This window comes from Necator americanus, chromosome X, assembly GCF_031761385.1.
Source record: "Necator americanus strain Aroian chromosome X, whole genome shotgun sequence".
Lineage (NCBI taxonomy): Eukaryota > Metazoa > Nematoda > Chromadorea > Rhabditida > Ancylostomatidae > Necator > Necator americanus.
Window position 1 is genome coordinate 8,882,036 of NC_087376.1, and position 24,552 is coordinate 8,906,587.

Sequence of the window (24,552 nt, forward strand, 5' to 3'; positions counted from 1 at the left end):
TCACGCTTCAACGAGATTTTCAGATTGAGTAGAAGATGCTCGCTCACGGCAGTTATACTGTTTACTACTGTTACAATTACAATTATGCACTACATTTTACTTTCAATTTCAATTTACAACTATACTACGCACACAGTACTTTTCTGGATGACGTAAGTTTTCGATTTCTGTTTGCTAAACATTGTAAAATTACTTGTTAGACGTGTGTTTTCTCTATTCGCTAAAAACTGTCAGTTCAGTTCTCAGTTACCGATATTTACTGGGAACTTCATACGGAGATCCCAGACAATTGTAATCGAGGACACAGCCAGTCGCCCAAAATTCATAACGGAGGTGAAACGGGAAAAAATTCACACGAGAATAATTTCGTCTTCTTCCTCGATATTCTGTAGGAACCACTGCTCTCGTACACTTCAAGGGAGTTAAAAGTTTACGAGAGATACAGCCAATGGTATAATAATGGTAAGAATACTAATAATATTCTGAAATTCACGAGGAGATACTTATTTGAGTGTTGAAACGTCAGGTCGGTGATGCAGTGATTCTCGTTCTGTAGCGACGTTCTCGGATGTTCGTTTTTGCAACGTATGAAACTAAATGCAATTATGGAAGTTGACTTTATCTCTTAGGAACTATTCATTGTCTTAAAATCTACGAGAACAGCGGATACTATAAAGTACTGGGAAAAAGTCGAAATTTGCGAATTTAAGGTTTGTGAATTTTTTCCCGTCTCACTGCTGTAATGTATTTTTGGCAACATCTTCCAGTTGATTCAGGTCATCTCTACAACGGAACAAAACACTGAGAATAACTAGCTCTTCCTTTGTTGCTCAACATCAACCGCAAATCCAAAGATGTGTTACCACTAAAGTACTGCGGGACATCGACTATTTCCGACATTTTCTGAAGCGAAGAGCCGCTCTGCCCGCAGTTGTTGGAGGTTCTCAAAGGCATATGGCTGTTATTCTGACAGTGAAAGTAGTAGACAGCGAAGCAGAAATGGAGATTTCTCCGCATTCAAATAAAACATTATCGGCCGGAGGTTCATCAGGTCTAGCTTTGTTCTTATTGACACTCCTGATTGCCAACATCGAAAGTTTTCTTAGGGGAAGAAGTGCGCAGTTGCACTCGTGCAACCTCGATAGAGCCTCCAAAATGGAACAATCGAGCTCTCGGCAAGAGCAAGAAATGATCCACGACGACTTCTGTTGGTATCTACTGTCTACTATCTCCTACTGTAGCTCTCGTTGTCGGGGCCTACTTCCTTTTAATTCCTTACCCGGAGAATAAAGGGTTTTGTGAGACTATTGAAGAAGACACGTCTAGACAAATGCAGTTCTGACCTCATTCACATCTGCTTCATTAAAGTGTTCTTTTGAGACGAAGATAAGTTCGAGAAAAACGTTAAGAAGTTGGATAGTAACCAAAAACGAGAGATTTGCTTTCGTCTCCTCATATATTTTCAGCACAGTTTGAGAAAACAAAAGTAGAAGTTTCCAAAAATGCGATCTTTCTTGGATGCTTTCATGGATGATGATTTCCTAGATTATTAGAGTAGTTCTCTCCAGAAATGGAACGATTGATCAGCTTCAACCCCAATTCTTCCATTTCTCGCCACGATGTTTTCTGATTGCCTCTGTTTTTACCGGAGTAACCTTCAAAAGTGGTGAGAGTTGATGGGAGGAAGAGACTTCTTACCTGAAACAGGACAGAGAAGCAGAAATAATAGAGGTGTGATCGCGGATCGGGAGCTCGAGTGGTCCAATCTCAAAGGCGGGACCTCTTAAAAAGCAGCGTGTCACGGATGTTGAGTTCCCAGTGGAACAACGTGGAGTTTGGGTTGTGGATTACGAGCACCATGTTAGATCCTTAGTTTTAGTTTAAAAAAAAACGAAATTTTTGGGTAGCTAAGACATTTGTTTATTCAATTCACTCAATGCCTTCCAAACCGAATCCTAGTCAAAAAGAATTCGGGAGAATTATCGAAAGGGTGGAGCTTAACCAAACAATAGCGGAGAGATGGACTTTGAAGAGTTTGACTTTCAGTGCAGTAAAGGTGGGAAAATGTGCGAAAAAAAAGAAAAAAAGAGTTGTCCCGTCAGCATACATCCTTCCTAATCTGGATTCGCTACTAGGTGGTGTCAAGTGCTGGCACAAAAATCATCCGAACGCTAGGCGTTCACAACTGTTCAATCAGCCCAAACAACATCAGAATAGTTGCGTTTATTCTTAAACAAAAAGATGTGGTTGTATTCGAAAAGTAGATCTTTATAAACTACAAGCTGTAAATTTTGACTTCTAACCTATTGCAATGGAAACGTGACTGGTAAGAAAGTTAAAATAGATTAATAAAAGGACCAGGACTAGGCTATAAATGGTTTCCTAAAAACGTGCATATACACGGACGCTATATTAATATTCATTCTGCAAACCATCCGAAATTTGAATTGTTAGTCCCTTTTTTCCTTTACTCGAATCCTGTTTCTAGAGATTTTACGTAATCCCGCGGAAGTACGTTGTCCTAGAACGAGGGTACGACTTCTTCCCTTGATTCTGACTGGTGGGCCTTCTGCGTCCTTCTGTAAGCGCCGCATTCTAGTGTGATCGGTCGAAGATCAGTGGTGTCTTCTCGCCAGCCTATTCAGGAAAAATCAAGGAATAAGCTGTTATTTTTCCGTTTTATTTATTCATTTATTTTATCGTTCCTTCGCAGAAACGGACATAACACATTGGTCATACATGAATTACCGACTTGACGAATCAATACTAATGGAATCTTGTATGTCATCCTGATTGTCAGGGTTTATCAAGTTGTTCTGTTCGTTACGAACAGCTGTAAAGTGTGCGAGAACAATACCTCCTTTACAATACTGGGGCGAAAGACAAAATTTGCAAAATTCAATTTCCTGAATTTTTTCCCGTCTCACTGTCGCTATGTATTTCCGGCGATGTGGACTCTCTTCGGTAGCTCTTAGCCTTTTCTCCGCTCTATTCTGGCAGGCTTTAAGATACCACGAGAGCCATGCACCCGTTGGTCAAATGCGTAGCGGGAGCGCAGAATCACTGGCAATAACTTGTTTCGCTGCGCCGAAGTCCCGGACACCGTCGACTTGAAGGCATCACCATACGAATCTGAGGTGGTACTTCAAGTAGTATTCGTATACGGGATCGTAGATTATGGAGAGATAGGTGATTCCTTCCATTTCTTTCTAATTACCGTAAAAAACGGCCCGGAAGATACGGCTTCGAGCGTTTGGCGCGCTCCAGTCGAACTTTCTGTAGAAAATAGGCAATTAGGAAGAAATGGATGGAATCACCCACCTCTCCATAATCTACGATCCCGTATACGAATACTCGACCGGAAATCCGTACCACTCCAGATTCCTGGGGTGATGCTTTTGAGGCACTCGTATCACTCGGCATCGATAAGCAGTTCATCCGAGACGCCAAGAATCGCAGGCTATGGAGCAGTGACGCATGGATGGATTCTGCGCCACCTTGTGCTATAGATCGAGCAGTTTTGGACAGAGCTGTGTTCAAGGATGACACATCTTGAGAAAGATGCGAGCAACCGCATCAGGCAATATTACCAGCCTGTTGATTAAGTCAAGAAGTCATTATTTCAAAAGGTCTCCTATGTTCACACGGAACCGTTTCTGTTTCATCTCCTTCTGTGAGAGGAACTGTCCCACTTGCTCCATCGACTTTAAGCGCTTCGAATTTCTTCCTACACAAATAAATCCGTTTTCATAAAGCCACGCTATTACTAATGAGACTCGTGCGAATCCATATCTACTGAAGAACACGAAAACCCATTGGTTCGAAATCCCCTAAACAAGTGTCTTCGTCAACTGTTTCTCATAGCCTCCACCTTCCAATCTCCACACCTTCTAGTAAATGAATAAGCCATCGTGGTTCCCGTATCTGTGTATATCTTAGGAATATGACACTGCTCGCTGTTGTCTGCGTTCAATGAATAGAAAGTACTAGAGGCGCTTTGCTCCCTTAAATACCTGCATACATAGCTGATTTCTAATCCAAAAGATGTCGTCGAGAAGAGGAAAAGGTCGGAGTCAGCCACCGCCAACGTACTGAATATTTCGAGTCATAGTACAATCGCTAATCATACTTCATAATATATAGAAATTAACTCTGGTATACATTCAAAACTGAGAATTAAGATATATGTTAGTGGATTAATAAAGACTAAACTGAACACACAGCGGACTACATGTAATACGGAAAACATTAAAATTTACCAACTCCTCACTGAATCGAACAACAAGATCGCTGAGAATAAACAGAGTAAAAGAGAAACATTTATTACGACTTAATCTTCTTCTTTCTTGCTGCTCCCTTACGCTTGCCGCTGGATTTCTTCTCTAAAACAAGCGCGAAACGGTGGAGAAAATGTTACAGTATTTGTCAATCTACATGTAGGAAGATCTAAACAAGTCAAAAGACAAATGCAAGAAGATTTCAAAGCTCTGGAAACATTCAGTTCACGTACCAACGGGAGAAGATGCTACACAGGCGCACTGAAACTGAGACATCTCAATTTTACATTCCGGTTCATCGCAGGCAACCATTTGCCCTGAAGGTACCTAAACACTAACCATAATTGTAAGTTTTATGCTTCAGCTGTTACCTCCACAGTTCACTTTTTGATTATGCTTTACCGAAAAACCAACAATGATAGAGTTAAACCTTAGAACCGCTTTTCTAAAATGTAAACATCACAACTTTCTGACAACAAAATATACAGCCGACGTAAGAACTACGAGTTAACGAAGTTAACTTCATTTAGAAAGTTGACGCGATGTTTCCTCGGTGAGGATACGTGCCGAGTTTTCTCTAAATTATGCATGAAACTCACCACAACTCTTCTGTTTTAGCTTTTCTTTCGTAATTTCTCTATCTTCGTTTTTATTGCTTGTTTTATTCCTAGGACGCCTTTTAAGATCCTGACTTGACGAATAGGATCTCTGCCACAGATCTTCTGTGTGATTGTGCATGATAGCTTTCATTGCGATGATAGCAGTCATAGTAGAATCACAAAATCCGTCCCGGAAGAAGGATAATTACAGTTGCACAGTTCCACAAAAAGTGAGACAGATTTACAATCCCTCAAAACCGAAGTCAATGGTCAGCATGGCTCAAGCACGTGCTGTCAAGCAAGTGAATAATTTGAAGAGAACCCCAATGAAGCAACAAGTAGAATGGTGAAACCAAAGTCATTGATTGGGTACGTTGGAATCAGGAGGAAATATTAAACCAAAGAAAAGGCTTTCTTGGATTACAATTGTGAAGAAATCTAATCCAGTACAATCTCATAACTTGGAGGCTCTCCAGGACTTAAAACAAACGACGAAACTAATGGAGAAGGGCTTCACTAACATTATATAGTCTCAGCCACGCACTATATACGAACAAATGAAAAAAAAAACAGAAAGGACAAAAAGAAAAGAGGGGGTAGTTCCCCGCATACTGGAGAGAGCTCAGTGCACACCTTTGCCAAGGAATCGTCGTGTTAGTCTGTTACAGTATGTTTTACGCCGACTGCATACGAATTCGATAAGTCGACAACCACCTTGATGAAGGAGCTCTGTTCTGTTCATCCAAAAAAAAAAGACATCGCTCATTTCATTCATTCTAATAATAATAATCTAATTCTTCCATGGAGACTTCAGCTCAGTCTTCATTGTCGTATGCCTTTAGTTAAATGAAATGTATGCCACACATCAACAGCGCAAAAAAAAAATCAGTCTTAGCGCACAAAAATCGTTAACTGTCAAATGTGGACTGCGAAGAAACCATCTCCCCAGCCATTTTCGCTTCCCTTTCTTCGTTGAAAGTACCACTTGATATGACTTAGCTATTTGCTTCCAGTATGCCTATTTTGAGAAATTGGTAAAGTTGAAGCATCGCTAGTTCCTGCTGTATCTTCCTTTTTTCTCTTAGTAGCTTTAGCCTAGATGACGTAGATCATCTAAGACTAATGGTTAGGTTTTAGGGCCCTGACTGAGCTCTTCACTTCCAGTGATGAACTGCAGTTGTGTGCTGCAAATGCAGTTTGTAATACAGTTCGATCAGAGCAGTATTTGTTCCCTCCCACCCAACTACCTTTTCACCATCAAGCGTTGGAAATGTACGTTCAATATTTAAAGCGCCGATGTAGGCCTTTGCAAACCTGGTGAGAGATACGATAGTTGGGTTCGTTGTCACCAACAGGCATATCCGCAGCAGTTATCGTCGACGGCTTGAAAGCACCTATAAATGATGCTGCAATTCGCAATTCATAGAAAGTACTTCTCAAAGTAAATAAGAAAGACGATCACCCCTTTTCGGACGAGTAACCCCTAGTTTATTCGCCTTCCTCACTGGATCAGCCGTAGATTTTGATCTCTGACGGTTCTGAGTATTCGAAGTAGGCTGGCCTAGACAATTACAAGACACTAATCGGAAAGGACGAGAAAAATCCGGGAGAAATAGCAGACCTGCGTTGGTAGCATGAGTCTCGTTGTGCTTCCTGACCCGAAGTTCTTGGAACTCAAGCATCATTTTGTCCATCTCTCTGATGCGCATATCAACAGCATTATACATTTCGTCAGCAAGTTTCACCTTCCTCTCATTTAACTTATCCACCACTGCATACATTCCCTGAAAATACGCGATGATAAAGAATGATAAAGAAATAGAACTGGAAATTATGGCTTTTTCTGTTGCAGACTTTGAAAAAATCGCCACGCTTAAGAGTGAACGAAAATAAAAGGAACAGAAGCAATCCGACTACGTGAGTGCGAGGGATGAACTCTGACATAAACCGATATTCCATGAACTCAGAGGGGAATCGATCGAAGAACACATAGACAAACCTGCATCTCTTTGTACCATTCTACTTGCAGCTTCATTGGGGTTCTCTTCAAATTATTCACAAGCTTCACAGCACGTGCTTGAGCCATGCTCATTATCCTCTCCACCTGGACGAACAAAACAAATCCACCAACGACAATCAAGAACATGCTTCTTGAACATACTTCTTCATCAAGCCTACGAAGTTCTTCGGTATTCTTTTGAATGAGTGGAGGAAGGTCATCCAGTTCCTTCATATACTCCTTCAGCTTCTCAGCCATCACCTAAGTGCAGTTTACAGAAGAAAAATGACAGCCAAGAAAAAACACCATAATCCACTCGTATTTAAATCCACTAAAACAGCTCTGCGACCAGTCAAGCTGCGGGTTTTTGGCTCGCCGCCAGCTTGAACGGTTACGAGAAAGCTCTCAATTTCGTAACAGCTCTGCACATACGGTAGGCCTAGGAGCGAGCCAGGACGTCGCAATGCGACTGCCAGTGCAACCCTTTGAGTAGCATTGAATTAAATCTCAACAAAGATGACATTTCGCAATTTTAACGTCAGGGAATCTACACGAAGTGAGAAGGGACTTGGGGGGACACTTGAAATTCCACTCGCAATCTTTCGAGCAGCGCTGTTCTACAACGCGTACTGCAAGAGAGTTACAATTGATGTCGTTGGAACTGACCGTATAAGAAGATGAAGTGCGAGAAAATCTGGCATGACAGGTGACAATCTTACGGAATTAGAACTTCACCCATAAGCCTTCTTATAACCTCATCATCTGGAAATATAGCTTTGGAAATAGAGAATGAAAGCACGGAGACGGTCGCAACATTCGAACTTTTGCATCGCTAGGAAACTCACTCACTATCCCAGAACTTACGATTCACCATAGGAGGAAATAAGGAGCCGGGGAAACACCCATAAGCTGGTCGTAATGGCTACCTAGGCAGGTTTCTTGGGGTCTCAGCCACTAAGCAGGGTTCGTTGAATAAGTAATTACGCTAATTTGCACAATCACTTCAATTGACCAATTGCCAATTTTCATCAAGACTAGTGGTAGTGGATTCCTAGGCCTTTGTCTGAAAGCCAGGACAGATAGGACAAACAGGTAAGAAAGTCGTTTAAAAACCGTTATACCTTCTTCTTGGTTGAAGTTCGGTGGCGAAATATTTCGGAAATCGACGTATACAGGACCGAATCAACCATCCGCCACTTATTCGCATAAGAGCCTAAATGGCAGCTGCTAACCTGCTGATCCCTCGTGATTTCACTGTGATTTCCAAGTTACAGGAGCCTGCATCAAAGTCCGAGAAAGAATATGACGAATGGTTTGCTGATTTTAGATTGCGATGGACAAGGTCAAGAGTGCAGTTGGTACACGGTCCTCTCAAAAATGACCCATCCCATCCTCTCATTTTCTCTAGTCTATTTTGACGTACCGTCAAAAATCCGAATTTTTCCGCTCTTGTTGCGTGACTACGGTAGTGCGACCAAAAAATTCGTCCGCATTTCTTGATCGAGCATCAAGGAAATCATTTCTCATTTCGCCTCTCAGCCGCATTTGTTTCCTCCGTAGATGTTCTGCTTCTCTCTAGAGCTAGGGAGGAGAATCAAAAAAATAGAAGAAAAAATTAATCAATTCTCTCAACAAGATTTAGGAAATTTTGAAACGGCTAAATGGCTCAAATACAGACATTGCCCGTCTTTACAACTGAATAAAATTGTAATCCAAGAAATTTTCTGCAAACATCGTTATTCAGCAACCCGTGTACTCTACTTTGCACTAACTGCAGCCCACTTCTAGTTGTAGATGCTTTTTGGCGGAGCAATGACGTCAAAATTCTTTTCTTTTAGTGATATTATGAAAATTCGTATTTGATGTGTAAGAAACATGTTCGCCCAACTCCTTTGCACAGACTGTAAAAAAGCCAACTTTGTCAAGTATCGATCTCTGATCGTTTTGGCAAAAGAGCTACATCGTGCTGCTCCACCCATTTTCACCAGTCTGTCACCTCACACCCTTCCAATACACATCGGGTATCTTAATAATAAGGTGGATCTTCAATATACTGAATTGGTTCACGAGTATAGAAGCAACGTGTGAGCCATGGAGGTAATAACGTTGCCTCCTACGGTCTCTCAATACGAGGTCACCTCTGATTAGTTCAGTTTATGTTATATACAAACGATCACATACAAATTTGTAACAGAAAGATTTTCTAGTCGTAGTACTAAGTTGATTTTTTAAAAACATCAAAATTTCTGGGTAGTTGCGTGGATTTTGAGAGATTTGCTTTATTTCATTGCCTTTACAACATTTATTAGGTCATTTGTCGTATTTACTCGTAAACAAACCATCGTATTTACTTAAAGGCGTCAATCTGGTAGGGATTTCCGGTCGAGTATTTGTATACGGGATCGTAGATTATGGAGAGGTGGGTGATTCCGTCCATTTTTTCTTAATTGCCGTAAAAAACGGCCCGGAAGATACTGCTTCGGGCGTTCTGGTGCACTATTTTCTACAGAAAGTTCGACTGGAGCGCGCCAAACGCTCGAAGCCGTATCTTCCGGGCCGTTTTTTACGGTAATTAGAAAGAAATGGAAGGAATCACCTATCTCTCCATAATCTACGATCCCGTATACGAATACTACTTGAAGTACCACCTCAGATTCGTATGGTGATGCCTTCAAGTCGACGGTGTCCGGGACTTCGGCGCAGCGAAACAAGTTATTGCCAGTGATTCTGCGCTCCCGCTACGCATTTGACCAACGGGTGCATGGCTCTCGTGGTATCTTAAAGCCTGCCAGAATAGAGCGGAGAAAAGGCTAAGAGCTACCGAAGAGAGTCCACATCGCCGGAAATACATAGCGACAGTGAGACGGGAAAAAATTCAGGAAATTGAATTTTGCAAATTTTGTCTTTCGCCCCAGTATTGTAAAGGAGGTATTGTTCTCGCACACTTTACAGCTGTTCGTAACGAACAGAACAACTTGATAAACCCTGACAATCAGGATGACATACAAGATTCCATTAGTATTGATTCGTCAAGTCGGTAATTCATGTATGACCAATGTGTTATGTCCGTTTCTGCGAAGGAACGATAAAATAAATGAATAAATAAAACGGAAAAATAACAGCTTATTCCTTGATTTTTCCTGAATAGGCTGGCGAGAAGACACCACTGATCTTCGACCGATCACACTAGAATGCGGCGCTTACAGAAGGACGCAGAAGGCCCACCAGTCAGAATCAAGGGAAGAAGTCGTACCCTCGTTCTAGGACAACGTACTTCCGCGGGATTACGTAAAATCTCTAGAAACAGGATTCGAGTAAAGGAAAAAAGGGACTAACAATTCAAATTTCGGATGGTTTGCAGAATGAATATTAATATAGCGTCCGTGTATATGCACGTTTTTAGGAAACCATTTATAGCCTAGTCCTGGTCCTTTTATTAATCTATTTTAACTTTCTTACCAGTCACGTTTCCATTGCAATAGGTTAGAAGTCAAAATTTACAGCTTGTAGTTTATAAAGATCTACTTTTCGAATACAACCACATCTTTTTGTTTAAGAATAAACGCAACTATTCTGATGTTGTTTGGGCTGATTGAACAGTTGTGAACGCCTAGCGTTCGGATGATTTTTGTGCCAGCACTTGACACCACCTAGTAGCGAATCCAGATTAGGAAGGATGTATGCTGACGGGACAACTCTTTTTTTCTTTTTTTTTCGCACATTTTCCCACCTTTACTGCACTGAAAGTCAAACTCTTCAAAGTCCATCTCTCCGCTATTGTTTGGTTAAGCTCCACCCTTTCGATAATTCTCCCGAATTCTTTTTGACTAGGATTCGGTTTGGAAGGCATTGAGTGAAATAAATAAACAAATCCCTTAGCTCAATCAGTGCTTCGCCTACCCAAAAATTTCGTTTTTTTTAAACTAAAACTAAGGATCTAACATGGTGCTCGTAATCCACAACCCAAACTCCACGTTGTTCCACTGGGAACTCAACATCCGTGACACGCTGCTTTTTAAGAGGTCCTGCCTTTGAGATTGGACCACTCGAGCTCCCGATCCGCGATCACACCTCTATTATTTCTGCTTCTCTGTCCTGTTTCAGGTAAGAAGTCTCTTCCTCCCATCAACTCTCACCACTTTTGAAGGTTATTCCGGTAAAAACAGAGGCAACCAGAAAACATCATGGGGAGAAATGGAAGAATTGGGGTTGAAGCTGATCAATCGTTCCATTTCTGGAGAGAACTACTCTAATAATCTAGGAAATCATCATCCATGAAAGCATCCAAGAAAGATCGCATTTTTGGAAATTTCTACTTTTGTTTTCTCAAACTGTGCTGAAAATATATGAGGAGACGAAAGCAAATCTTTCGTTTTTGGTTACTATCCAACTTCTTAACATTTTTCTCGAACTTATCTTCATCTCAAAAGAACACTTTAATGAAGCAGATGTGAATGAGGTCAGAACTGCATTTGTTTGGACGTGTCTTCTTCAATAGTCTCACAAAACCCTTTATTCTCCGGGTAAGGATTTAAAAGGAAGTAGGCCCCGACAACGAGAGCTACAGTAGGAGATAGTAGACAGTAGATACCAACAGAAGTCGTCGTGGATCATTTCTTGCTCTTGCCGAGAGCTCGATTGTTCCATTTTGGAGGCTCTACCGAGGTTGCACGAGTGCAACTGCGCACTTCTTCCCCTAAGAAAACTTTCGATGTTGGCAATCAGGAGTGTCAATAAGAACAAAGCTAGACCTGATGAACCTCCGGCCGATAATGTTTTATTTGAATGCGGAGAAATCTCCATTTCTGCTTCGCTGTCTACTACTTTCACTGTCAGAATAACAGCCATGTGCCTTTGAGAACCTCCAACAACTGCGGGCAGAGCGGCTCTTCACTTCAGAAAATGCCGGAAATAGTCGATGTCTCGCAGTACTTTAGTGGTAACACATCTTTTGATTTGCGGTTGATGTTGAGCAACAAAGGAAGAACTAGTTATTCTCAGTGTTTTGTTCCGTTGTAGAGATGACCTGAATCAACTGGAAGATGTTGCCAAAAATACATTACAGCAGTGAGACGGGAAAAAATTCACAAACCTTAAATTCGCAAATTTCGACTTTTTCCCAGTACTTTACAGTATCCGCTGTTCTCGTAGATTTTAAGATAATGAATAATTCCTAAGAGATAAAGTCAACTTCAATAATTGCATTTAGTTTCATAAGTTGCAAAAACGAACATCCGAGAACGTCGCTACAGAACGAGAATCACTGCATCACCGACCTGACGTTTCAACACTCAAATAAGTATCTCCTCGTGAATTTCAGAATATTATTAGTATTCTTACCATTATTATACCATTGGCTGTATCTCTCGTAAACTTTTAACTCCCTTGAAGTGTACGAGAGCAGTGGTTCCTACAGAATATCGAGGAAAAAGACGAAATTATTCTCGTGTGAATTTTTTCCCGTTTCACCTCCGTTATGAATTTTGGGCGACTGGCTGTGTCCTCGATTACAATTGTCTGGGATCTCCGTATGAAGTTCCCAGTAAATATCGGTAACTGAGAACTGAACTGACAGTTTTTAGCGAATAGAGAAAACACACGTCTAACAAGTAATTTTACAATGTTTAGCAAACAGAAATCGAAAACTTACGTCATCCAGAAAAGTACTGTGTGCGTAGTATAGTTGTAAATTGAAATTGAAAGTAAAATGTAGTGCATAATTGTAATTGTAACAGTAGTAAACAGTATAACTGCCGTGAGCGAGCATCTTCTACTCAATCTGAAAATCTCGTTGAAGCGTGAATAAATGGTGATGACGATTTTGATAAAAAGTTGCTGAAGCAGGAAATCAAGAGGAAAGAATTCAACGCTATAATTGTAGTGCTGCATGAACATTACACACCTTAAGGCTTAAGAAAATAGGTAGGCATTACGACGTCAAAAGTGTTCTTCTTCTTTCTTTTAACCAGATCGTTCACAAACTCTTCTTTTTGGAAAATCCAGCTGTACGATCAAGATCTAACATTTCCGAGTACGGAGAGAAACTGTCGGAAAAATTTGAAAAAGAATGCTTTTTAAGAGCAATTTGTTCTTTTTCCGTCGGAGTAATAGTCGCTGTAGAGAACAATGATCCACAAATATATCACTCCAGACCATTTCTTAAAGGCATCACCCCACGAATCTGAGGTCGTACGGATTTCAAATGGAGTATTCGTATACGGGATAATAAATTATGGAAAGGGGGTGATTCCGTCCATTTCTTCCTAATTGCCATAGAAACGGCCCGGAAGATGCAGCCCGTGCACAGGGCTGGCGCGCTCCAATCGAACTCCAGGTGGAAAATAGTGCGCCGGAACGCTCGAAGCCGTATCTTCCGGGCCGTTTTTTACGGCAATTAGGAAGAAATGGACGGAATCACGCATCTCTCCATAATCTACGATCCCGTATACGAATACTCCATCGGAAATCCGTACCACCTCAGATTCGTAGGGTAATGCCTTCAAGTCGACGGTGTCCGGGACTTCAGCGTAGCGAAACGAGTTATTGCCAATGATTCAGCGCTCACTCTACGCATTTGACCAACGGGTGCATGGCCCTCGTGGTATCTTAAAGCCTGCCAGAACAAAGCGGAGAAAAGGCTAAGAGCTACCGAAGAGAGTCCAAATCACCAGAAATACATAGCGACAGTCGGTAATTCATGAATAACCGTTGTGTTGTGTCCGTTTCTGTCAAGGAACGATAAAAATAAATGAATAAATAAAACAGAAAAATGACAGCCTATTCCTCGGTTTTTCCTGAATAGGCTGGAGGGAAGACATCACTGATCTTCGACCGATCTCACTAGAATGCGGCCCTTTCAGAAGGGCCCAGAAGGCCCACCGGTCAGACGACAACGTACTTCCGCGGGATTACGTAAAATCTCTAGAAACAGGATTCGAGTAAAGGAAAAAAAGCGACTAAGAATTCAATTTTCGGATGGTTCGTAGAATGAATATTAAAGGAGCGTCCGTGTATATGCACGTTTTTAGGAAATCATTTATAGCTTTTTCTTAATCCTTTTATTATTTAATTTTAACTTTTTACCAGTCACGTTTCCACTGCGAGAGGTCAAAAGTCAAAATTTACAGCTTGTAGTTCATAAAGACCTTCGTTTCATATGAAATTACTTCTTCTTTTTATTAAACAGTTGTGAACGTAAAAGTATGAGATGTTTAATTCTTTTCTTGAAACGTTTTGGAAATTGCCGTGTTGTGATATTCCGAGTTCTCAAACGGATAGTATTTCATAACTTTAATCGTTCGACTGAAGCGTCAGTCAGAAATAACAACAAAGTGATTTTATATATATATATATATATATATATATATATATATATATATAAAATCACTTTGTTGATGCCGTCAACTACCACAACCAAAGCAGTGGCAGTGGCAACTAAACACAACCGATCATCACCTGGATTATTATGTTGGCTTTATATCTTAGGAACTGGCAATTGTCTTAAAGTCTATAAGAACATTGTTTTCTAAAAAATACTGGAGAAAAACGAAATTTGCCTAGTTCATTTTTTAATTTTTTCCCGTCTCATTGCTGCTGTGTATTTTGGACAGATTAGCTCTGTCCTCGGTTATAGTTTTCAACTATCGTTTAGAACTGGAAATCGGCCAAAGACTCCGCCAGAATGAAAGTCCGCTGACGCCTGAAATTCGCGCCGTTTTAAGTGTAGTCACTTCATGTTTCATGGTGCACTGCATATTTGACAGATTCGAGTTGTACCTGTTACGAACGGCTGGCGAGAAAAGTGGAAATCTTCCGTAATTTTTAGTATATAGGTAAGGAGAGATTCGTATTTCTCGTGAAGAAGGACACATTTCACATTTTGTCATTTTACCGGATGATTCGCATCATTAATGGCACCTTTTCTTTTGAAATTTCTCCGAAAAAGGGATACTTTTCGTACTATATTTGCTGGAGGAGATGTAATATACAGGAAACGGGAAATAAATAAATTCTATTGGCCTACGGACAATCAGTTTATATGATCTCGACCAGGTTTTTAAGCCTCTCTGGTGTGATTTTGCAAGATATTTCACAAGAAAAGAAATTGAAACCCGTTATTCTCTCAAAAACCTAAACAAGAACAGCCAACACCAGAACAGTGCTACACAAGACTCTTAAGGTTTTCTGCGGAAAACTTTCACCGCTTGTTTCACCTCGGTTAAAAGGGATTACCCTGACAAAATTTAGAAGAATTCGAGCCATGACTACTTTTCTTTCACTTTCGTCTTCCATTTTACTTGAAATGTTGCAAATAATTAATTTTTAGTGCAATTAGCTGATAGCAACGGTGTATAGCGCCATTATTATTTTATAATTTCTGTTAGGGCTGATACTGCAACATGAATGTCGATAATTTTATTTCGAGTTTAGAGAAATGCCTCCACACTTGCTCCACGTAGAACAAATTTTCTTTAACTTGAATCGACAGTTTTTCTAGACCTAGTGATAACAAAAAAGTAACTCGAGTAGACTGTTTTTTTCTATACTCACAATTTTTTTTTTTAATTTAGGACGGAATAATACCATTTCTTCTCTGTTTCTTCTTTCTTTCAGTAGTGTTTTGGATGTTTCTACATGATGAATTTAGAATATTCAACGTCAGTCCAGATTTTGCTTTCACTTACATTGACGGCATTTTACCACACAAATCTCCGTCAAAGAATAACCGGTGACGTTATTAGGAACATACTTTCTCCACTGTTTGCCCCCCTGTTGCTTTTCCTCGGATATTTGGCAGCTCGCGGAGAGCGCCTCCACAGAAATTTTAATCTATTCCATCATCAAAATTTTCTTTGAAATGGAACTAGGCAGATAAAGATGTGTATAGCTTTGGCTATTTCCAGTTTAACGGTTTATTTATATGGTCCGGTTAGTTTCTGCGGCTCGGAGCCTTGCAGAGTTTTCTTTTATGTATTTCCAGGAACTTCAAAGTTTAGAGTCACTTTATTTTTACAATTGTTCTAATCAATGGTTGTTGAGCGCTGTTACATGAAATTAGAGTGATTTTTTTTCTGTAATATTCAGAAAAAGAAGTGTTATTTGGTTACAACGACTATGTTTCGATTGTTCCACCTCGTCAACATACGGAACGACTCACTGCGTTCCAAATGTATGTAGTCTCAAGCAAACACAATTTTCTGTTTGCCTGTGTCTAATATATTTTTTATTTATTCATTTACCAGTCTGAACGTCAGGCAAAAGACTTTCTGTGGAGTTCGCTTCGCTATCCCTCACTGATCGACGAAAATTAATATCAGTGCCGTTTTCTGTGAAATTAGACCTGTGTTTCTCTAACAATCTCCCTTCATCTCTTTTATTTTAAATAAAGGCGAAAGATTCCATAGTTTTCTTTCCGAACGCGTCAGTTCTACAGTTGGAGCACACTAAAACGTCAGCTTCAAACATTTCCCACCAATATATCATAGAGAAAACTCAAAAGCATTATTCGAATTATGGGTTTTCCTCCTGTTTCGACCCCTCACAACAATTATCAAAGAATGATGTTCTAGCAGCATAAAATGACGTGAAAGATATCATCCTACTGATAAAGTTCCTACTGATAAGATAAGTTCTACGTCAGATTATGCAAACTGTTCGCTACTATTTAAGCAGCCGTTTGCATGCATACTTCCATTTTCTGGGGAAGGCATGAAATAGACACGCGGAGGAGTCATAAAAGTGAAAACCAAGGCACCCAGTGGTCACGGCTATGAAACGGCTGCAACGTCCCATTTACCTTTCGCGACATGCACACGACGTTATTGAACTCCAATCCCACGCCGTGGGAGCCGTCGCAACCCATTCTATAGCTATCTGACGCCGGCGAACGAGTCCGACGCTGTGGGACCCTCGCAACCCATTTTATAGCTACTTACCTGCTTAAATAGAAGCAAGCAGTTTGCAGCTGAATACTCATCTGTTAACATGAATTAGTTTGAAAAGACCGCAAAAGTACACTCTGAAACATCAATGAGTTAAGCCAGGAAAGCTACTGCGAAAGATAAGACCGCCTTCTTTTGCTTCTGCTCTTGCTTTTGCTTTTTCCTCTTCTGCATTCGAGTAAGGATTTGATACCACGGTCTCTTGGCCTTAGTGGGAGGATGTTATCTGACGCAGTCTAAGTAGTCTTCAGCAAAACTTCACAGGTGAAAAAGACGCCGAGGTACTTTTTTGAATTAGACCATAGTTCTTGATCTAAACAAATTCTTCCATATACGTATAGGTCCATAAAGTCACGAAAATGAAAACCACGGTCTCTAGAATTGAGATCTAGTTCTGTTGCGAGAAATCTACTTCTATACAAATGTTATGTAAGTCTACTGTATTAGCGCCCGAGTATTCGACATCCTCAGCAACCGAATTTCAAATTTCTTTTCGATTAGCGCAAATTTTAGCTATACTCGGCCACTCTTTTTGCTTCATCCCGATAAAAATGAAGGAAAAACCAATAGAAGAGCAATGTAGTAATCTTGTTGTACTTCCGACTGTGGTCTTAAAGGCAGCATACCGCGAATCTGACGTGGTGAAGGAATCCGCTGAAAAAGGTAGAGATAGTTTTCTATACAGCGGTATCCGGGGTGGTTCCGCTCACCACGCAAACCGTAGCGTAAAAAAACGGCGTTTCAACACCTTTAGTAGTACGAGGTACGCTAGAACGCACCTCTGTGCACACTTCCCAGTCACTTTAGCAGCCGGTTCATTGGTTTTACTTGAACAGACTGGCGAGAACATATCGCTAATCTTGGAACGATTGCACTTGGATGCGGGGCATGCAACTGAAATCGTCTTAAGAAAACCTCGTCTTCCTCGCCGTCTCTTCAACGATCAGGGTGAGGGTGGACTCCCGCCCTTGATCCTGCAATCTACAAGCCTAACTCTAGATGTTCCCGCGGTTTCCTTCACCACGTCAGAGTCGCGGTATGCTGCCTTTATGACCACAGTCGGAAGTACAAGAGGATTGCTACATTGCTCTTCGATTGGTTTTTCCTTCATTTTTATTAGGATGAAGCAAAAAGAGTAGCCGAGTATAGCTGAAGTTTGCTCTAATCGAAAAGAAATTTGAAATTCGGTTACTGTTACTCGAATACTGTATTTATGTTTTTTTTTGTTATGCCAACGAGGTTTAGGTGAAACTTCTTTATTGGCCTGACGTTTCGACAAACTCGTCTTTTTCAAAGGCCTGAAAATGGTTCGAGGTCTCTGATACCATGCATATCCCACCAAACTCCTCCTCTCTCCTCGCCAACCCCCGATATTGTTCCAAGTACGCCACGCAAGACCTTAAAAGGAAAACAACTGACCAGTTTCACCGACTAGCGGGGTCGGTACACCACCACGTTTTTAAAGATTGTCACCAAGGCGGATGAGATCTACGCACTGTGCAGTATCCTTAAGTACTGGTGTCTGGATAACGTTAAGGAGCTGCATGTGGGGCAATCTTATAGCTCACAGAGTGTTACGAACGGTAAGAGGTCATTGGTAATTGATAAGCACTCATTTTTGTTATTCATGGACGGATTCCTGACGGAAATCCAGAACGCTTCCAAAGCCTTCCTAGCAGATATTTCTTTCTCGTGCGCTAATATCGTACATTTCATTTCAAACTCGTTTCCATCATGCTTATCATTTTTGTGGCGCCCTAATGGTGTTATCGAACTCCCTCGCCTTTTACCAGCCAAATGTTTCTTGATACGCACGTTCAGCATCCTTCCAGTTTCTCCAATATAAATGGCGTTGCACGTTAGGCATTCTATTTGGTAAATAACTCCGATTCTCGTGCAATCACCGGCCTTACCGAATGGACAAACAACGCAACATTCTGACCCGCATTGCCTATCGTAGAATCTATTGCGAACTAACTGTCGCTTGATGTTGTCGTTCGGGATGTTCACCAACACAACATCATCTTGCAGCTGTGCTCGCAAAAGAGTCCGGTGTATAGCAGCAGTTAAGGAGTCAGAGACGAAGGGGATGCACAAAGGAATTCTACCTTCACGTGGGATCCTCACTATGTTGTTCGTAGGTCGAGATTGGGTGTTAGATTTCAACCTCGAGTACCCGTTTGAACTAGCTATGCTTGTGGCTAGTTTTAGTGATTCCTTCCGTTCTCTATCCCCTGTGCACATTGCTGTTGCTGTTTTGACCATATTTCGGATAATTGCCTTTTTCATGCCATTAGGATGGGCTGACTTTGCGTTTATCAGTATGTTTTTTGTCCAAAAGTGTCTTCTCATCTATCAAGCAGTTCACAATTCCTTGAACGTCTCAAAGATGCCAGATTCAAACAAAATTGTGTCATGGAGTCATTTGACGTGACGTCTTTGTACACAAACATTCAAAACAAACAGGCGTTACACGCGTTATCTGAAATGCTAGATAGACACGGCAGTAGTTTAGAAACCTTTGGTCTAAGCAATCAACGCATAATGATCCTGATCAACGAATGCCTCCAGTGCAATATTTTTAAATGGTCAGGAAAATATTTCTCTCAAATAAGAGGACCTGCTATGGGCCAAAGGCTTGCTCCAGTTCTTGCCGTTTGCTTTATGAGCAGAATAGAACAACCAGTGATAGAACGTCTTCCACAGATGTACTGCCGTTATATCGACGATTGCTTCATTATAACATCAACGCAATCCGAAATGAACGAATGCTTTAGAATTCTGAATGAGCGATCGCAGTACATAAAAGTCACTCGAGAACAACCAAAAGATGGTTGGCTGCCTTATTTGAAGGCTCAAATAAGACTATACAATGGCATTGCAAGTGTGAAATGGTATCGCAAGGAAAGCTCGAAAAACATACTGATAAACGCAAAGTCAGCCCATCCTAATGGCATGAAAAAGGCAATTATCCGAAATATGGTCAAAACAGCAACAGCAATGTGCACAGGGGATAGAGAACGGAAGGAATCACTAAAACTAGCCACAAGCATAGCTAGTTCAAACGGGTACTCGAGGTTGAAATCTAACACCCAATCTCGACCTACGAACAACATAGTGAGGATCCCACGTGAAGGTAGAATTCCTTTGTGCATCCCCTTCGTCTCTGACTCCTTAACTGCTGCTATACACCGGACTCTTTTGCGAGCACAGCTGCAAGATGATGTTGTGTTGGTGAACATCCCGAACGACAACATCAAGCGACAGTTAGTTCGCAATAGATTCTACGATAGGCAATGCGGGTCAGAATGTTGCGTTGTTTGTCCATTCGGTAAGGCCGGTGATTGCACGAGAATCGGAGTTATTTACCAAATAGAATGCCTAACGTGCAACGCCATTTATATTGGAGAAACTGGAAGGATGCTGAACGTGCGTATCAAGAAACATTTGGCTGGTAAAAGGCGAGGGAGTTCGATAACACCATTAGGGCGCCACAAAAATGATAAGCATGATGGAAACGAGTTTGAAATGAAATGTACGATATTAGCGCACGAGAAAGAAATATCTGCTAGGAAGGCTTTGGAAGCGTTCTGGATTTCCGTCAGGAATCCGTCCATGAATAACAAAAATGAGTGCTTATCAATTACCAATGACCTCTTACCGTTCGTAACACTCTGTGAGCTATAAGATTGCCCCACATGCAGCTCCTTAACGTTATCCAGACACCAGTACTTAAGGATACTGCACAGTGCGTAGATCTCATCCGCCTTGGTGACAATCTTTAAAAACGTGGTGGTGTACCGACCCCGCTAGTCGGTGAAACTGGTCAGTTGTTTTCCTTTTAAGGTCTTGCGTGGCGTACTTGGAACAATATCGGGGGTTGGCGAGGAGAGAGGAGGAGTTTGGTGGGATATGCATGGTATCAGAGACCTCGAACCATTTTCAGGCCTTTGAAAAAGACGAGTTTGTCGAAACGTCAGGCCAATAAAGAAGTTTCACCTAAACCTCGTTGGCATAACAAGAAAAACATAAATACACTATCAAATGCCGAGGTTTCAAGAAGAGAGGACTTGGAGATTGTTACTCGAATACTCGGGCGCTAATACAGTAGACTTACATAACGTTTGTATAGAAGTAGATTTCTCGTAACAGAACTAAGTCTTTATTGCAGAGAAGAAAGGGAAAATGTAAGACTTGTGAAAAAAGGTACGGTTAAAGTACCGAAGCCAAAAAAGGAATACATTACTTAATAATATTTTCATTTTCCTGGAAATTACTGATGTTGGTGTTAGTACCAGAGTTACAATGTTTGTGTCTTAAAAATTCTCCAGTATCCACCAGTTCAAATCATATTCTAGAATATTCTGATATTCTTGAAGTGCTGACGAAATTTTAGAAACTGAGCATTAATTTTCCTGTTGCAACAAACTGTTATAAATGGCCCACGAGTGATGCTAGCGTTTTTGTTAGGTGTGTTACGACATAGACATTTCTGGTCAGAATCCACAGGATGTGAAAATCGTAGGGGACCTGTTATTTCTATTATTCTGAGAAACACGGATTCGTTGTAGGTCGATTGTACTGATGTACGAGTCGAACAACCTAATTCTTACTTAATTTTCAAGAATTTTTCAAAGGTTTATTCCTATGAAATTCCCATCCATTATTAGGTTTTCATGGGCGGTTCATAGCTTTGCCAATGACATCCATCCTTAGATTATTTCTTCTTCATGTTACTTTTTACTTCTGTTTCTCTTATAATTGGCATTTAAAAGACACACCATTGTTCGCCGAAATAGAGAGGAGCGTCGAAATCTTATTGTTTGTCCATGAAAAATGCAGCTGTGCTTGAAAACTATTACTATTTCCTCCTTTTCCCTGTTACATTTAGACACTCGGTTTTACCTCCTCGTGATTTACCCTCTTAACGGCGAAATTACCTTCAATCCGGCCACTCGATATGAAGGGTATCCGATAAGAATGACTATTTCAACAGGAGTTTCCAAATGCTTTCCGAATTTACCGAATTCTAGCAAAGTATGGAATTATATACTAACAGTTTTTCCGTTCTTGTAGGATGCCCTTGTAGTCTTGTTAGATTCCCCCGGTAAATTTCGAAATCGCGTCAGAAATTCTCCAAGTGTCTGCGTACAGGTCCCTCCTGCTCCTACTTCACCACTTTCTTCATCTCCTAATGAGGCTTCATGTGCAATTCCGTTTGCGAAACTGGTTCTTTTGCGCTCTTTTAGTTTATAATGTGAAATAACAATTACCGCATTTTCGTCGTATATCCAACACTCTTCTGCATAACCACACTACGAGAAGCTAAAGCAGCATTGAAGGACGTTAGATGCAGAAAACCAACGCGTAATGAGCGTACGAAATGAGTTAAAATTTGATCCTTATAGGAGGATTGGCATTATATTGAGGTTAGGATTTGTTTACGTGCAGTTCCATTCGTTTCCTTCCCATCCTTAGATTATTCCTTCTTCATGTTACTTTTTACTACTGTTTTTCTTATAATCTGCGTACGCTTTTTAAAAGACATAGCATTGTTCGCCGAAATAGAGAAGACCGTCGAAATCTTATTGTTTGTCCATGAAAAATGCAGCTGTGTTTCAAAACTATTACTATTTCTTCCTTTTCCCTGTTACATTTAGACGCTCGGTTTTACCTCCTCGTGAGTTACCCTCTTAAAGGCATCACTCCACGAATCTGAGGTGGTACGGATTTCAGGTGGTGTATTCGTATACGGGATGGGAGACTAGGTAGAGGGGGGTGATTCCGTCCATTTCTTCCTAACTGCCGTAAAAAACGGCCCGGAAGTTACATCTTCAGGTGTTTTGGCGCACTATTTTCTACAGGGAGTTCGACAGGAGCGCGAAAGGCTTGTGCGGCGCCGCATCTTCTGGGCCGTTTTTTTTTACGGCAATTAGGAAGAAATGGACGGAATCACCCCCTCTCCATAGTCTCCTATCCCGTATACGAATACTCCACCTGAAATCTGCACCACTTCAGATTCGTGGGGTGATGCCTTTAACGACGAAATTACCTTCAATCCGGCCATGTGAAGGGTATCCGATAAGAATGACTACTTGAACAGGAGTTTCCAAATGCTTTCCGAATATACCGAGTTCCAGCAAAGTATGGAACTCTATACTAACGGGTTTTCCGCTCTTGTAGGATGCCCTTGTAGTCTTGTTAGATTCCCCCGGTAAATTTCGAAATCGCGTCAGAAATTCTCCATAGGATGCACTTCTAGTCAGATCTGAGATTCAGATCAATCACGTTTTCCTTCGAAAATTAATTGTCATAGCTTCTCAGAATATCATTGATGCGTAAGGGAACCAGTAGGAAATACTTGCTTGATGGGCTTCTGATGAACTGCAAACTAGTTGTGCTTTGTTCTTGTTCTTCCTTTTCTTTCTGGCATGTGAGGCAATAAGAAAATCTCTGCATGTGTCACTCTTTTTCACATATTTCCTTACAACTGTGTAGTTGTTTGCGTCTCTTTGGTTAGAAGAAAAGAAGACATCTAACTGTTGACTGTTGTCTGCATCTCGATCGCGAACTCATCTCAAATGTTTCTCGTATCCACCGGCACATCCACTGGACACGTAATGTTTTGGAGAAATTGGCACAGAATCCGTCAGAACCCTCTTTACCGTTCCCCATAATCGGCTGTGAGTACCTAACGACTGCCCTCCCTCTCCCAAAAAGCTTGGTTTTTGTGCGGTTTTGAACGATTGACCGTGTTCGTTAGGCAGTATTTCAGGGTAGTATCTGATCAATGGGAGGTGTAGCGCATTCGGTTAGAGGTTCCGCTGCCTGCACGATCGATCGGAGGTTCGAATTTACACCAATGCTCAACAAGCTTCCATCCCTCTGCGGTCGATAAATTGGTACCAGACTTGTCTGGGAGGATAAAAACACTGATTTGACACATCGGTTAACCCCCGTAAGTCATTGTATTTTCCAGTTACACGTTCGTAAACCTCAAACGATTCTGAATTGAAGGGAATATGTGGGCGCATCCCAAGCGGATTGATTAATGCGAGACACTTTATCGTTTTATCTGATCGATGATCACCAGTTGGAGTAATGAGAACCAGCCGCACCATCGTTTCTGCAATCTCTGCGGTCACCCTATTTTTATGAAAATCACACCAAGAAAGGTGAAAAACACCGTCCCGGTAACACCGATGCAGTTTCTGGCGGATGGAATAGAATCAGCACTGGAGAGATAAATTCTACAATAAAGTTTTTAGGAAATCGTAGTAGTCATTAAGAAAAAAACAGGCTTTCCTCCCCCACAAACCCCTAAATTTTCGCGAAGGACGTAGCACCTATCCAAGTCTTCGCTTTTCCTGTAATCTTCACATTGTGTTAGCATGGTCCAAGCAACAGATGATTCGCGCTTCTTTTCTCAGCACGAGAGCACGGAAGTAATGTACTGCAACAGGGACAGCAATATTGAATCTCCGTTTTGTTATATTTCCCCCTCCGATAACAAGTAGCCGATGATGCAGTTTGTACTGGATGGGCACGGAAGTTGTCTTAGACTATCCCTTTTCCGCACCGTTTTACAGAAAGACTGGGAACTGAGCCTGAGAACTAAGGCCACGCTCATACTTCCATTCTACATCTCGAACGCTATATTTGTCCACAGAGACCGCAACATCGTCAATTTCGTGATACCTAGCTTTCCACAATATTTTTCACAATGTCGTACGGTT

General features: G+C 41.2%; 3 protein-coding genes across 6 annotated transcripts; 1 reads left to right on the forward strand and 2 right to left on the reverse strand.

The window, feature by feature from the left end:
* Positions 1-4,323: 4,323 nt before the first annotated feature.
* Positions 4,324-7,749, reverse strand: RB195_021912 (uncharacterized protein; the record flags this gene model as incomplete). 3 transcript variants are annotated; one of them, XM_064208852.1, is made up of 9 exons in its annotated part: positions 4,324-4,382; positions 4,511-4,604; positions 6,191-6,270; positions 6,339-6,437; positions 6,498-6,660; positions 6,876-6,980; positions 7,038-7,136; positions 7,542-7,569; positions 7,721-7,749. In XM_064208852.1, 9 exons carry the CDS (start codon positions 7,747-7,749, stop codon positions 4,324-4,326), a joined length of 756 nt encoding a protein of 251 aa, XP_064064732.1. The 3 variants fall into 3 exon arrangements, with proteins under 3 accessions (XP_064064732.1, XP_064064733.1, XP_064064734.1); XM_064208853.1 differs by having other exon boundaries at positions 4,358-4,446; XM_064208851.1 differs by lacking the exons at positions 7,542-7,569; positions 7,721-7,749 and having other exon boundaries at positions 4,358-4,446; positions 7,038-7,133.
* A 10,624-nt stretch (positions 7,750-18,373) lies between these two features.
* RB195_021913 (uncharacterized protein) lies at positions 18,374-19,105 on the reverse strand (the record flags this gene model as incomplete). The annotated part of the gene is made up of 1 exon (XM_064208854.1): positions 18,374-19,105. The coding sequence occupies one exon, from the start codon at positions 19,103-19,105 to the stop codon at positions 18,374-18,376; it is 732 nt and encodes a 243-aa protein (XP_064064735.1).
* Positions 19,106-19,231: 126 nt separating this feature from the next.
* RB195_021914 (uncharacterized protein) lies at positions 19,232-20,503 on the forward strand (the record flags this gene model as incomplete). Of its 2 annotated transcripts, none has more annotated exons than XM_064208855.1 (1): positions 19,232-20,503. In XM_064208855.1, one exon carries the CDS (start codon positions 19,232-19,234, stop codon positions 20,501-20,503), a length of 1,272 nt encoding a protein of 423 aa, XP_064064736.1. The 2 variants fall into 2 exon arrangements, with proteins under 2 accessions (XP_064064736.1, XP_064064737.1); XM_064208856.1 differs by having other exon boundaries at positions 19,442-20,503.
* Positions 20,504-24,552: the final 4,049 nt, after the last annotated feature.